Source organism: Scomber japonicus, chromosome 19, assembly GCF_027409825.1.
Source record: "Scomber japonicus isolate fScoJap1 chromosome 19, fScoJap1.pri, whole genome shotgun sequence".
In the NCBI taxonomy this organism is placed as follows: domain Eukaryota; kingdom Metazoa; phylum Chordata; class Actinopteri; order Scombriformes; family Scombridae; genus Scomber; species Scomber japonicus.
Genome location: NC_070596.1, coordinates 24164631 through 24180246, shown reverse-complemented (window position 1 = coordinate 24180246; position 15616 = coordinate 24164631). Strand labels below are relative to the sequence as shown.

At 37.5% G+C, this 15616-nt stretch overlaps 1 protein-coding gene across 1 annotated transcript; it reads left to right on the top strand.

Annotated features, from left to right (window-relative positions):
- The first annotated feature begins 11892 nt into the window (after nt 1–11892).
- On the top strand, nt 11893–14933 carry arid6 (AT-rich interaction domain 6). Its single transcript, XM_053339506.1, has 5 exons — nt 11893–12037; nt 12666–12718; nt 12915–13012; nt 13110–13269; nt 13572–14933. The coding sequence occupies exons 1-5, from the start codon at nt 11893–11895 to the stop codon at nt 14931–14933; spliced, it is 1818 nt and encodes a 605-aa protein (XP_053195481.1).
- Nucleotides 14934–15616: the final 683 nt, after the last annotated feature.

Below are 15616 nucleotides of genomic sequence, written 5' to 3'. Positions count from 1 at the left end.
TATTGGTGTCCTATAGGAAAGCTCATAGGGACAACACCAAAAATTAGATTGGTGTTTTAAAGTTCAAATCTAAAATAACTCTAAAAAGACTACAAGTATGTATTTTCATTAGTGTGGTTGGTGAGCACAGATGCAAATAGTGACATTTTCCACATTAGAAATGCCCTCAAATTGTTATAACATGCCCCTTTTGGTTTATGGTGCCTCAGGTGGTTACCATTGTTAGAAATTCGATCTCGCTTTGAAAGGCCGCTAAGGGTAAAAAAAGGTCAGGGGTATTTGCTCAAAATAACACTTCCAGTACCATTACACGACAAAGAGCACACATTGCACATTAAAGCACACACACACACACACACACATGAACATCTGAAGTTCAAACCACTAAACTAATGTGTTTCACAGATGTCCATCAATGCTCAATTACCATTATCGGAGGAGCAATAACATATTCTGCATCAAATATCAGTAATGACATTTTTAGAGTCTGGAAAACAATATCAATCCATCAGATCTTACAAAGGCTTAAACTTCAGAGACGGGTGTTTGACATTTTGAGTCCCTCTTTTGGCATGACCTTTGCAGCAGTTCACCAAACATATCTGATGTCAATCTAACCATTTGCCTTCTGAAATTATAATTTACCTTCCTGTTGACTTGCAGAAGAGAAAAACAGTAAGCAGCAGCATTTTTTTCTTTTGTTTTTAAAGGTGTCACAGCAGAACAAAAGCCAGGTTCAACCATATTTTCTGGGGGAAAACTTCCATTATAAATATGACAAGGTCTGATGATTTGAAATAGCATAACGACCAAGTAAATCCAAATACAATCTTCATTTCCTATGCATTGGAGTCAGTCTCCTATGGATGCTGGAGCAGAAACACATGGCAGAAATGAAAAATGTTGTCTGAGCAAAAAGCAGGAAATCAGTAACATGAGCTGCAAGAGTAATAAAAACCCCTGTCCATACAGTAGTTGACACATTCGCATTTTGCCTACCTCACATCACTGGCAGCTTATCCAGGGTGCTCTGTTAAATAATGAAACATGTACACAAATGCGTAGCTGGTTTTCATTGAACATTAAATATACTGAATATTAAATGCCATATTCAACCTAATCTTAAAGTCATGTCACATGTGGTGGTTTCAGTGCAGGCAAAGCAATGTAAAAGCTTGAGCCACAGCGCCACTGTGTGGTGAAAAGATGAACCTCTCATACTTGAATTATTTATGATTATTGTCAAGAAGTCACACAAAAACATACAGGAACAAACACTGAAACCTCTGGTAGATTAAAAGACTTGAAGTACCACAAAACATAAGAATTACTGTGACTCTTCCTCAGAAAATAAGTGTCTAATAAAAGGGGAAGAAATGAATTTTGGTTTTCTAAGATTCAACCATAACATTTAATCCATATTCACATCACTTTGCATGACTGACATGAATAATAATGACAGCGTTATCATGCACACCTTTATAAATAAATCTGCTTGTCATCCAAGCAAGCGTCTGCCATTTAGTCTTCACTATTTATCTCTGTTGACAAAATCATATTGCAATGCTGAGCAACAGGTTAGTCCAGCAACTGTCTCGTTAACTGATTTTACAGAAATGAAAAGAAGGGAACATTGTCTCTAAATGTTCTATTCATGTGACCTGTCCCCCCCCCCCCACCCCATCCACCCCCCTCCTGGCCTTAAAATGCAAAAGTTATCATGTTGCATGGCATGATTTTCACCCCAGTGTCCTGCAAAGGAATGCTACCATGCAAAACATTTAGAATGTAAGCAGGAAGCTTTTTGTCCAAGTAGTAGAGGTAAAGTCCCTGACTGGCACCTGCTGTGCAGTTTCCTGCATCTGTCTCACACTCAGTTAGAGTTTTATTAAATTTGTTACACTCTTTTTAGCTTGGAGTGCCACTAAGTGTAAGTCACACTTGGTTGAGCAGTCTCACGCTTCTAAAACTAGACGCCTAGACTACACATGAGCCACAGCTTCACACTGTGTAAGACTGTGTATGAGATCTGTTTTATCTATGTTTTGTTTTTTTGTCAATGGACAAATATTTAAGATCTTAATACTGATCAAATCTGTCTAACTCCCACGTGATTAAGTTTGATCACAGATTACGTGTTTGTTTAGAAAAGAAATGTTGTAAAGTGCAAGCGTTCACTATTTTCATAATTCCTTTGAAAGACAACTTCTGTGCAGCACTGCTACATATAGCAGCATGTTTCACATACACCTGATTGTGTAAATCCCTCTGATGAATGCTTATCTCAACATAACATACCAAACAACATTGTGCTATTCACATACACTGTATGGTACATGAGTTCTTCATCTGATCTGGTTCTTGGTATGTTTCAACATGGCTGTGTGTAAAAGGTCTTGTCTATACCCCACCCACACATGCATGACTGCATTTTAAAATTGCAGCTATGCTATGTATTGTGTATTGTGTGTGTAATCTTCATTAGATAGTTATAACATTTAAACACAATGGAAAACTGATTAGGAGTGTAGAAGAAGACGGACCGAGGCCACACCTGTGACAGCTATGTGTGACAGGAGATAATAAGACGGTTCGGCTTACTTCCTTGCACTCATGAAAAAAAAAAAATCTTTTGGAATGACATTTCATTTCATAGCTTGGAAACAGCAGCTTGACCTGAAAGAAACATGTTTGTCTCAGCTACATTACGTGGCGTTTTTTTATGGCAGGTGAGCAATTCATGTGCTGAGGAAGACCACAAGATGAAGAGAGAAGAAGCTTTGGAAACAAGTAAGTTGAAACTTGTTTTGAAACTTTACAGGTGCCGGAGGCGGGGCCCTGTTAATTTTTTGATCCATGGAGGGTTTTTTTGAGCTGAGAAAAGCTGTTTAAAAATCAGTGACATCATCGCAATGTAAAGTATATGGGCTGAAAATTAACTCAGAGGCCATTTTTCCTTTAATACATCCCAATGACTAACTTGCATGGGGATAAAACAGTTCAATCATGTGACTTTTCTGACAGTGAAATGAGTTATTTTGTGGGGGTTGTGATATTCAAATTAAAAAATATCTCTATCACAATGTAAGTCTATGTGAGAAAGACTTTTTAGGAAATAAGGTAATTTCATCACATAGCGTTGTAATTACATGGTTTGGCCACTATGTCAAATATGCTGCACAGCCCAGTGCTATCCCTATAGCTAGCCATTGCTTAAGGTAAAAGAAAATGTACCCACTGATTTTTCCCTAACTGTTATCTGCAATTGAAAACTATTAACCTCATGTTCCTGTGGTACTGTGAGGTTGCACCACATTAATACCACAGGAACATTTTTGCAAGGGGCAGACAGACAGATCTGTATTACATTTCCCTTTCTATTAAGATTATCCAAAGGCAATACCTGCATTTTGTGATTTCTATTGCAATCATTTTGGGATGTAATCCTAAAAAGTTATAAAATGAAAGCTTTACAACTGTTCTATCTGTTATGCATTTTGTTGACTAGCCGAACACCTTTAAACCCCTTTTTTTTCAACCTCACTGCTTAATATCTCTTCTGTTGTAACCATGATAAAAGGAACATTAAATATTAAAAACACCGGATCTTAAAAACACCAAAGTAAACATCAATCAAACTGTCCAGGCGTTATCTCTCTACGTGTGACAAATCCCAAAAACCCAAACTCTTCAGAAAGACAAATCACAATGAATGATGAATGAAGCGACGCATCTCTGCCCGAGTGAAGAGAAGTGACATTTTGCACATTTGTGAAAGAGGAAACTGGGATTTTTTGTTTTTGAGTTTCAGTAGCTACATGCTAGATGAAGCAGAAATGGAAACCGCGTCTTTAGACTTATCTAGAATTTTCTCAATCATGCTTCAAGTATCTGTGTTTCCTAGAGTATGATAGGCATCAGTGTGTGTGATCAGCAATCCAACGATGAAATATATTTTGTTTGCCTGAGCTGTTTTCTGAGCTGAGAAAGACAATTTAGGCCAATTTGGCATAGCTATATAGGCCTCCACAAAGTTTGTTTGAATAAAACTTGCATATAACTATAAAGCCTTGGAGCTGCACAGTTTGTTCTACTTCTAAATGTTTTTGGGACCAGTTCATAGATCTCTTTCAACTTGAGTAGTAACAAATCCCCCTTAAATTAAGAAGTCATACACCATTTTCCACAAGTAGTTAACTGTCTGTGTAATTTTGAATCCTTCCTCAGGTACATGAGGAATTTGCTTCCGATCACTCAGCACTGAGCATGGCTTTTGTTGTTTGATGATTTCAACAATGGGAACAAAAAGTGTCCAACTTCCAAACACAGTATGGCACTTCCTGTCTTGATGACTGAAAATTGGAGAGAAACATTGTTAGACAGTGTGTAAGAATGAAAGGAAATGAATAAGAAAACATTTTAAAGAGACATACCGTATTTGCATCGATACAGTGCTGTAGTGGTTGAGTTGAACTGATAGTGTGGTTGCTGGTAGTTATAGCAGTCATTATAAAGGATTGCTATAGTTCTGTGTGCTGCTTAGAAATGAAGTACTATTCATGATGCCCTGTGCAGTTCTTTATAAGAGAAGATAATCTGCTGATGTTTGATATAACCTCAACATAACATATTGTCTCTTGAAAAACAACCACAGTGTACATAAAGCAGCATCTACCCAAAAGCTAAAGCTCTCTCTGTGTGCACACTTACATTCAGAAACATTCAAACTGGCTATAGAAACAGTGATTTACGTTTGATTGAAGTCCATTGTATATTTTAGGGTTAGGGTTTCTCATTATAAGGGCTTTATTTTTAGTCCTTAATTGCTGATGTCTTCTTCTGGTGGGATAATTATTTTTAACCCTTGTGTCGTCCGCCCGGGTCAAATTGACCCCATCTCTTTTGACTATTCCGTCCTTCCTTCCTTCCTTCCTTCCTTCCTTCCTTCCTTCCTTCCTTCCTTCCTTCCTTCCTTCCTTCCTTCCTTCCTTCATTCCTTCCTCCTTTCCTTCCTTCCTTCCTTCCTTCCGTCCTTCCTTCCTTCCTTCCTTCCTTCCTTCCTTCCTTCCTTCCTTCCTTCTCTCCTTACTTCCTTCCTCTTTTCCTCCTTCCTCCTTTCCTTCCTTCCTCCTTTCCCCTTCCCTCCCTCCTTACTCCTTTCCTTTCTTCCTTCCTTACTTCCTTCCTTCCTTCCTCCTTTTACTTTCCTTCCGTACACAGTTATTCATTTGCATTTTAATATTATATATTAGAAGTTATGTTATCTATATCAGTATTTTTTGAGTCTCATAAGTCCACATGAGCTTACTAACTGCAGAGATATTGTCAGGAGCCTCTTATCTTCCAACATTTGTCCAACACAGGCTGACTAAATTGGCGCAGGTGTGTGTTTAAATGTCTGCTGTACCAACGTGAATAAGTGAATCTATACACTCTTTTCAGAAGAGATCAAAATGAAGCTCTACGGTATAGAAACTGTATTTGAATGACAGCAATGACCTACACTAGATGCATGGTTTAAGGTTAATAAGCAATCTGCTCATTACCTGGTCTGTCTTATCAGTTGTAGACCTACAGTCCCATCAGAGCAACTGTCAGGTAACATACACTAAAAATCAAACAATATGAGAATCCCAATGAGATGCACTGGGATGCTTTTGCTAATGTCCAGTGTCCACTTTTTGACTTTTTTTGACTCTTTTCTTGGAATAAAATGATTAGATTCATTCATTAAAAAGCAGATTGTCTTTCAGAGTTTTATTGCAATATCCACATTACACATTTTAAATTGCAGCTCCTCCAGTTTGCATGGCTGAAAGAGATATTGTACACAAATTAATTATCTTATTTGTACATGCAGGTGTGCATCACAGAGCATCCCATAGTCATCATCCTAACAGGTGTCTTTAATTAATGCACAATGTTCCTTCTATTCATTCACACAGTCTTATCTCACTTTGGTCCTCAGGGGGTTTTTCTTCTTTACTTCCGCCTACTGAGAAGTAGAAGTTGAAGGCCGAATCTTACAGCTCGCTTTTGTTAACTTATCCACACCTGTCGGAAACCAGCAGTGGAACACGATTAGACGAGAGGCAGAAAAAGACAGGCTATTATAGTGTTCACTTAGCTGTAAGACAGTATAACGTAGGGCAGTGAAACACAATCTTGAGACAATAAATAGAAGAGTATAAGCTTGTATTTTACTACACCTGAGTTCAATCACTGTGTTTTTGCAATATATCACAGTGCAAAGACAGAAGTTAAGTTTAAACCTCATCTATAAAAAAAGTATACTGCCATTCAATGAAAGGATTTAATAAAACACTCATCTAAGTCTGCTCAAATATTACATTTAATTATTCATGGGTAATGAATTATACAGACCTCTGATTTAGATTGATAAGGTTGCAATGCCAATTTTATTTGTTTGTTTTAATATTCATTTCCATCAAAGCTGAAATCCAAAGGTCCCAGACCAACATAGATAGATAGATAGATAGATAGATAGATAGATAGATAGATAGATAGATAGATAGATAGATAGATAGATCGATATATCGATACTTTATTGTCCCCGAAGGAAAATTTGTCTTGGGCTCTAAGTGCTGAGACCACTGCCGCCATAGTGAAGAACAAAGAAAGAAAATAAAAGTAAAGTTGCCTATTTGCACAACAATAATTAGATTATTGAAAACAATGGCAACTATTGTGATCTGCACCTTTGCCTACAATAACAGAATTAATTGAAGCATAACTGTCATGTATTACTTGGAAATGAATGTCACTCTTCCAATTTTGCCTTCTTACCTCCGCAACCAGAGCTACATGAGCACTGTAAGCTTAGAGGACCTGCAGTTTGGCTTTTTTCCAAAACATTTTGAAACATCATAACAAGAAAAAATGTGGGTAATTAATATAATTACTAAAAGATATACTACCTACTTTTTATGTGACAGTTACCATCAGATGGAAGCCAATCTTAATACGGTAAATTACACCTATTATTTTCCTGCTATGACAAGATGACACGTCTCAACATTTGATGCAGGTGAAGCCGCCAATTAAAGTAATGTGTCTGATGGCTTTGATGGATGATGGTAGTAATTTAACCAGTAAATTAACCATATTTTTGGACACTTAAGTAAATCTATGAACAGCTAAACATCATATGTGCTTGTCAAAGTATTTGTGTATGTATCTTGATAAAATGTCTCATATTAGAATTATTCATATTAGAATTATTAATTTGTTATGATGATTTCTGTAGAGTTATATTTAGTAGAGTTAAATGAAACCAGAGTAAAGATAATAGGAGGAGGAAAATAAGACTCTCTTTATTTAATTTCTGTAAATATCTGATAATGACTGGAAAATTAAAATCAGAAATTCTTCAGTCAGTAAACCTGAAGGTTGTCATACTTTGTGATGAATACTGATACACATTGTTTCATAGAGTGGTAATCTATAGAGGGATTAAGGGATTAAATGATGCACAGAAGAAAATGTGTGAGTCATTTGTAAAAACAACTCTCAGTTGTTACTTCGGAAGTTGATTTCATAACACTTAGAGACCACATTAAGACAGGACAAGAAAGTTTAAATTTGTATGTTAAAAACTAAACTGAATTTCCATGAATCATTTGTAGACTCTCATATGAACAAATCTTAACAGTCCTCACAGAGCAGTGTGGGATTATTGTAATACCAAGGAAATGTCAGTCAGACAGTCACATAATAAACATGTCATTCTTCTTAACACGCCTCATTTAACTGAAGAAGAGTCAAGGAAGTGGTTGCTCCTTGCCGAAAGATTTGTCTTTGTGCTTTGTCTCACACAAAGGTGTTGAAACATGAGATCACAGCAATCTTCCATCCTTTTACTTTTGCCTTATATCAGCACAGAAACTGGAGTGTTCTCTTGTTTTCATGGTGCAAACAATTGTCATGTGGGTTGAGTGTTTGTATTATGTCGGAGGGATTAGGGATTAGATTACATTTTTGAATCACAGCAACACAAACCACAAATTTCATAATTTTTTACTTCTGGTCAACTTCGAAGTTGACCAGAAACAGATATGTGTTGCATAGCAGGATTCGATACATATCACACAATACCATTACAGCATCATATGGTCTAGTCAGAGCTGTGAAAATGTGATGGTCCTAATCTTTATTTACAATTTACTTAAATCAATCAGATTCAAGCAAATTCATTCATTCATTATTGTTTTATTCTATGTGCCATTAATCCATTCATTTTTAAGTTGCATTTAATGATTTCTGACCAAGAGTAATGAGAAAAAGTCCAAAATTATCACATAACAATGAGCATTTTTCCATGTTGGTATGGTTAATATGTACCTTACAGTACATAATATCCAGCAGAAACAGAGCTGTACTCACTGCATTTTAGCTCTGCCAACTGCTGAGAAAGATACCTGGCTTTTAAATACTCACACATGCCAAATGCTCCTACTTTGCCAGTCACACATTTGTCTCTCTCTAATTTCATGTTAGATATGCTGCAATGGTGTGGCTGGAATTAATGAGCATGTGTGCTGGAAGTAGTTTTATTCTTGCTATCACTGTCTGTGCTGTGAACCAGAACAAAGAGCTGAGAGAGGGGTTAAACATTGACTGTGCCAGGCATATTTTCCTGCTGGAGTTAGTTGCAGGCTTAACTGTTTATTGGTTGGGCTATGGGAATAAATACATGAATGAAGAAGGAAAGGTGTAGACATGTGCCATTTGAAAGTCAATTTCAAGCATCATATGACAACTAACAAGCACTTATGATAATTCCCAGGTATAAAACTCTAATAATAGCAATTGCATTGTTTTTAAAAATGATAACCTGACACTCAAGTATGTAACAAGGACTGCAGGAAATGTCAACAAAAAACTTGTTGAGTGTTGAGTGATGATATGATCCCACGGGGATTTTCGTTCATACCAGTTCTGAATGAAACTCATTTGGATATTGCAGCTTTTACAATATAAGCAATATGCACAGCAGCTTGTATACAGTGTGTAAAAGTATGTAAGGAAGTATGTTATAGCTGCCCCTCCCTGTAGTGTATACACTGTGCAAAATTTATAATATACAGGGCCTCTCCCTGCATACTGTACATGTATATGTTAAAGTATGAATGTTGTTTGGCAGTGCAGAACTTGTTTTTATCCAAGTGTGCAGGTGTTACTTACTCCATAACCATGAGACTGCATCTTCCACTGAGTGCACATTTCTTTGAAGAAAGCAATCACATTTTCTCTTAGCCCTGCCCAGGTCTATTTTTTAAATCACTGTCAACACATTTTTACTACACCTTTCTATCTATCCACAGACTCTTTTTCTACATTTGAGTCCTTAATCTTTTCCCTCGTTAGCTGGCTAAGCTCTTTATAGCTGCAAAAATGTGGAACTGTTTTGTCGAAGCAAACACCAAAACCAATGGCTTTTGAGCTACATGCATCATACAGTATTCACCTGTACCTCCAAATATTGGTCCAAATATGAACTGAATATGTTACTGTATTACTATCCTGTGTGTGTGTATTGCTTTTTATTAGCTGAGACAACCAGCCATCCTCAACTGAAGAGGATTAATATAACTATCATCCATTAATCTTCCCTTCAATATCATTGTCAGGTCTGTACATCTGTGCACTTTCAAGTTTAATACAATGAACACACACTTATAGTATGTTCTGATGTTCATGATTCATCATGTTCTGTTGTGATAAGAGCGTTGCCACACCCCGAGAAACCGCCCCGACCTGAACTATGAACAACACACAAAGCCTGCCATGCTCCATTTACAGACAGATGTCATATAGTCCTAAGAAGTCATGCTACTGTATATAAGAATTCATTCTAAGATAAAGAACAAAATTGTCTCTCAACAAGAATTGAGAAAAAGTAGAAGTAGCTGCTTTATAAAAAAATTGTTTGAAGTAGTTTATGATAATTTGGGTTAATTTTGGTATTTGAGATAATTTAGGTTATAGCCTATAGGGCCACATTCCAATCACTCAGACCTTCCTCCCCCCTGAAAAACATAGTTGAGTTTGACGAGGCTTTGACATACAATGACTAATAATAACTGACAAAAGCAAGCGGCATTTCAGTTAATTACTTTCAAAATAACCCCCCCCCCTCCTCCTCCTCCTCCATTGAAGTTATAATTCAGTCCTAGCTATGTGATATACATTTAAAGGAATAAATATTTTGATGGACACACACACAAAAGGGACCATTAAAAAACTGTTCTACCTTTAAACTAATGAACCCCTACAGGAGATCCACCCTCATCATCACATTGTGCAATATGTCCCAACCACCCAGTACAATAAGACATCCATCAAAATCTCCCATTTCCTGCTTCCACACTGATAATTATCACGCTCAATATGATTCTGTGCCAGTGCAATAAAATCATATCTTTGACATGCATGTTAAGACTGAAGCACGTTAAATGATACTAAGCTAAATTAAATACTCACAGCTCTATTAATCATCATCGACTAATCATCTCCTAATGATGCATAGCCTGTGGCCTTTGTGGGTTTCTTACTTGTCTTCTATTGACTGTAAACCTTAGAACATTCAAATGTGACTCATTAAAGAAAACTCCAAATAAATCAGAGAAGAGTCGAACAATTACTCAGTCAATGATGGACCTAAAATTCCCACTGATTTCCTCATTATACTGCCAATTTGGGTGGACTATTCCAATGCACCGTTGATGCGCACACGTTGATGATCAGGTTGAACTGGTCTGACGATAGGAATCTCAGCAGGAAGACGTTAAAGTAAACACTCCCTCTCTGCTAGTTACCCACACTGTCACACAGACACAAGGGACGGGTGTGTGACTGACGTGACACGACTTTAAAAAACGGCCTGAAGTGATTTCTAGTGGCTTTCTTTTTTTACAACCGCACTGAAGGAAACATATAACACTGCAACAGCTTGTTCCTTCACCATCAGGGCCACGAGATAATATGATTCATGCCTATTTTCTCAATGGAAACACAGGTGAGGAGCAATATATGACATAGAATATGATTTTGTTTAATTGTGATATTGATTGTTGTAGAATTAAAAAATATGGCGTCAGGATTTTCATAACTTTTTGTGATTTCCATCAATTTTTGCATTTCATTGTGAGTCATTTTGATACTGATGTTGGTCAGTTTTGGGTAACTTTTAACTTTTGTTCAAAAACTTGATAGAAAAAAAATCACTGGAGTGAAAAGAGGGAAGTTTGCTTTATTTTGAAAAACATTATCACATTCATTTAATCATATTCATGCAATTAAGGAGCATAAATATAATAATAGTGACATGATTTGAGTAAATTAACAATAATAAATGATAAATAATATCTAAATTAAAGCACCAAAACTGCTGAAAACTTAACTTAAACTTATAATATAGATATTCCAAGTGTGAGAATTCACTTCATTCTGATATGTTTATGTCAGCGTATTAATAATGCACACTAAACAATGAGGTGAAGGTAATGAAAGAGTCCATTGATGTCCTTTCTGAGACTCATATCAATGGTACGTTGTCTCAAGAGACAGGTTTGACGCCACTGAGGCAAGTCCAAACATGTGATTAAACTTTGATATATAGCTAAAACCCCGGATGTGTTTGACAATCATCAGTCAAGGCGATGTGACCTCGACACAGTGAGGCATTGTCACCGGGTGAAGCTCAGGTCTAGAGGTGTGTTTGGTCAAGCTGCAGTGACGGCTTCATGAGAACAGTGATGTGTTATGGTTGTTTTAAAATAGACACACCTACAGGACTGTAAATATGAATCATTTGTTATGATGGTCTGTTGAAAACTCGTCTTTTCTGTATGTATTCAGATGCACGTACAGATGGCACACGGAGAGATCCAAAACGGGAGAACCAAAGAACGGGTGGAGGAGATCCAAGAGGAGCAGTTCCTTAAAGATCTCTACCTTTTCATGAAGAAGAGAGATACACCCATAGAGAGAATCCCACATCTGGGCTTCAAACAAAGTATTTATACTTCTTATTCATTTTTATTACATTTTGAAGCAGTTTCTGAGTAATGCTTTGCAATTATTCTGTGCCCCCTCAAAAAAAGACTTCTATTATTCAAAAATCATGCATTATAGATTACAAATACACATTATATTATGAATGTGTTTGTTCCAAAAATGTATTGAAAATTCATGTTGTTTTAATAATCCTCATAAATGTTGTAATGATAAACCCAGCAGTGGATCAGTTTAAAGAAGCAGGCACAAAGGACAGCACACGATACAGCATTTTTTAAATGTATGTGGATCAGCAGAAAATGAATTGTTAATAATTAATAATCAATCAAATGTTTAAGTCATTTTTAATGCAAAACAATGCCAAAACGTTCCTATGATTCAAGCTCCATTTGAGGATTTGCTGCCTTTGTTTTATATGATTGAAATTGAAACATGTTGGTTTTGGATTGACGGACAGGCACAACAAACTATATTAAGATGCCACATTGGGCTCTGGGAAATCATGACAAGCATTTTTCACTATCTTATATCATTTTATAAAACAAATGTTTAATCAAATATTCAAAAATGAAAATTCTACTATTCCTAATAATGAAATGTATTTTTCTCTCTCTCTCTCTTTTCAGTTGATTTATTTGTTATGTACAAGACTGTCAGAGACTTAGGCGGCTACCACCAGGTAATCAAATATTTCCAATTCACTTTAAATATTATTCTTATAGTTGAAGTTGTAGTAGTGTTAATATTATCAGTTAAGTTTGTATTTAATATATAATACCAACACTTTTTTTTACTGTTTAATATTCTTGTTAATTATAAGGTCATATAAGCCACAGTAATGAGGTAAAAGATACTAATGCACTGCACTCTTTTAGGTGACTGCTCAACAGCTATGGAAGCAAATTTACAACACACTGGGAGGAAATCCTCGAAGCACGAGTGCAGCCACCTGCACCCGCAGACACTATGAGAAGTGAGTTAAATTATGCGTGTGTGTGTTTGTCTGGATGTGAAGTGGGTGGCGTATATTTTCTCAGCGCTTTTATCTGATCCATGTGTTGTTTGTGCAGGCTGCTGCTGCCATATGAATGCCACATGAAAGGCATATTACTTAATGTCTTGCCTCAGCAACAACCCAAGCACTTCCAGCACTATCCCACCTACGGCAAAGAAGATGATGATGGCCAGAGACCAGCCAAACGCAAACTGTTATCAATACCGCTGCACCAGGTTGGTCAAGATTTACAGTCAAATAAGATAAGTAAGGAAAGGAAATGGTACATTGCTCATTACTATTATATAATTCATCCTGAATGACTATTTGGGTGATGAATGCATATTAACTGGTATGATATGACACATTAATAATAGGCAAGGAAAGGAAAGGTGTTCTTTAGATATGTTGAGACAGAGCCTGGCTAACAGTCCTTGTGCTATTCATATTTACAGTACAGATATGAGGGTTAGGGTTAGGGTTAGGGTCCCATCAATCTTTTTGTCTAATTCTTGTCAATCAATTATCTGTCCAACAGAATCCTCACAACTTCCAGTCAGATCCACACGGGAGCACTTTCACTCTGCCTCTCCACCGTCCTCACTACTATCACCCAAGCCACACAATTCTGTCCCCTTTTGTCCCGATGCCCCCCTCAGTTTTGACATCACGCAACCCTCCTGCCCCCCAGCCCCAATTTGCCTTCCATCCATCTCACCCAAACCCAACAGAGAGGATTAAGGAGCCTCTGGAGCAATTACGCTTCTTGGCAGAGCAATACAAGACATCGTCCGGACTGGCTGAGCCTCTGAACCTCAGCGTTAAAGCATCAAGCCGAGAGACTAACAGCAACCCCACTTCATCATTCACAGCGCCTTCATCCAGCAAGAACCCAAAGTTTTTGAACAAACCCTCCCCTCTGTACACTCTCCTTCACCCACGGGTGGTGAGAAGTGAGGCATGTGAGACACAAGATGGTGAGGAAGATTTAGGAGTCTCAACATATCCTGTGAAAACAGAGGGTTATGCTGTCGATCCCAATTCCAAAACGGCCTCAAGCAGCCCCGTACATGACTCTGCTCCAGTACTGAAAACAGACGAGAGCACCTCTCCAATATCACTAGACCCCAGCTCTCCAAAAACAGACTTTACAATCCAGCCAACAGAAGAACCAGAGGGGAGTATAGATCCGAGGAGGCTCAATCTCAGCCACGTGCTGCCCAGCCCTCCTCAAGAGAACGGAGGCAAGATGGAAATTGAGATTCCCCTGTCTGTGTTTCATAACTGGCTCAGGCTGTGTGGGCCCTCTGCCATGATGCAAGGGTCGAAGCATCCTCTACATCCTCTCTCCCAGGAGGAACACTCTGGACAAAGGCATTGTTCTAACACAGACATCCTCCCCAACAATATGACATTTCACATGAATGCCCAACACCATGAGCGGAGCGCTGCCATTGAAGATCTAAGGCTAAAGCCGAGGAATGTACCAAGCCCCACATCAACCAACCAGACATCCGGTAATCACCACAATGTGAGCCAAAATCATTGCACCAGCTACAAGTCTTTAAACAGCATTTTGAAAAATGCAGCCAGCCGAGATATTTACCGTGATGAGCAGGATATTCATAAATCATATGGTTCCAAGCCCCCAAATTGCTGGAATGTCTATGACAAAGAGAGCCAGGCTCACACAATCCAAGTAAAAAATGACTCAAGTCCTCCAACAGTTGTGCAAGACCTCACAGTCACTAAATCCTATAATGAAGACACAAACCAGGGAGGGAAAGAGAAGACAGAGATGGGGTCCTCGGCTCTGCTAATGGTGAATTCCAACTCTCTGTTGCACCTCACCAATGAAGAAGTGATGAAGCTGAAGAAAATCATCTCCAACTCATCGTGAACAGTACAGATAATCACACTGATACTCCAACACCACATCAAAGCTTACACACATTACATTGCTCGCTTCATACGCTGTATCTACATCTTTAAGTTTTCTATGTGTTTTATATATGTTGTAATTACATTTAGTTTTCAATGAAGTTTTAATGTAATGAATTCATTGTGATAAGAGGTTGATTTAAATGGGAAATATTGTGCTTTTTATGATTTTTGTTATTTATATACTGATGTCAGATGTCTGTTAGATGGACTTGTGTAAATAATGTTCCCTGTAAATCTGCTCTGAATGCTTCATTTGCAATGTTACCTCTACTTCCTCCTCATAATGATGATGTCAGATTGTTTGTTCATGCCCACAAACAGCCGTCCATTTCCTAATGTGTGTTGCTAAAAATATTCTACTGGTTGTCCACATTGTATATTTGCATATTTTGAATTGGACTCCAGTTCCAATATGTACAGATGTATTTTTTAGAAGTTTCTATTCTGAGTAAAGAACAAGAAAAAGAAGTGAAATAGAGAGTGGGCTCATCTGGACGAGACAGGAGTTAAAACAGCCTATTTCAGAGAGAGGCTGAGCTGAGGTTTGCATAAAGGGCCAGTACAAGATAAATATAGAGTTTTTTGAACTGTAAATCATGCAAATATATTTAGGTAGAGCACCAGAATAAAACTATAGAC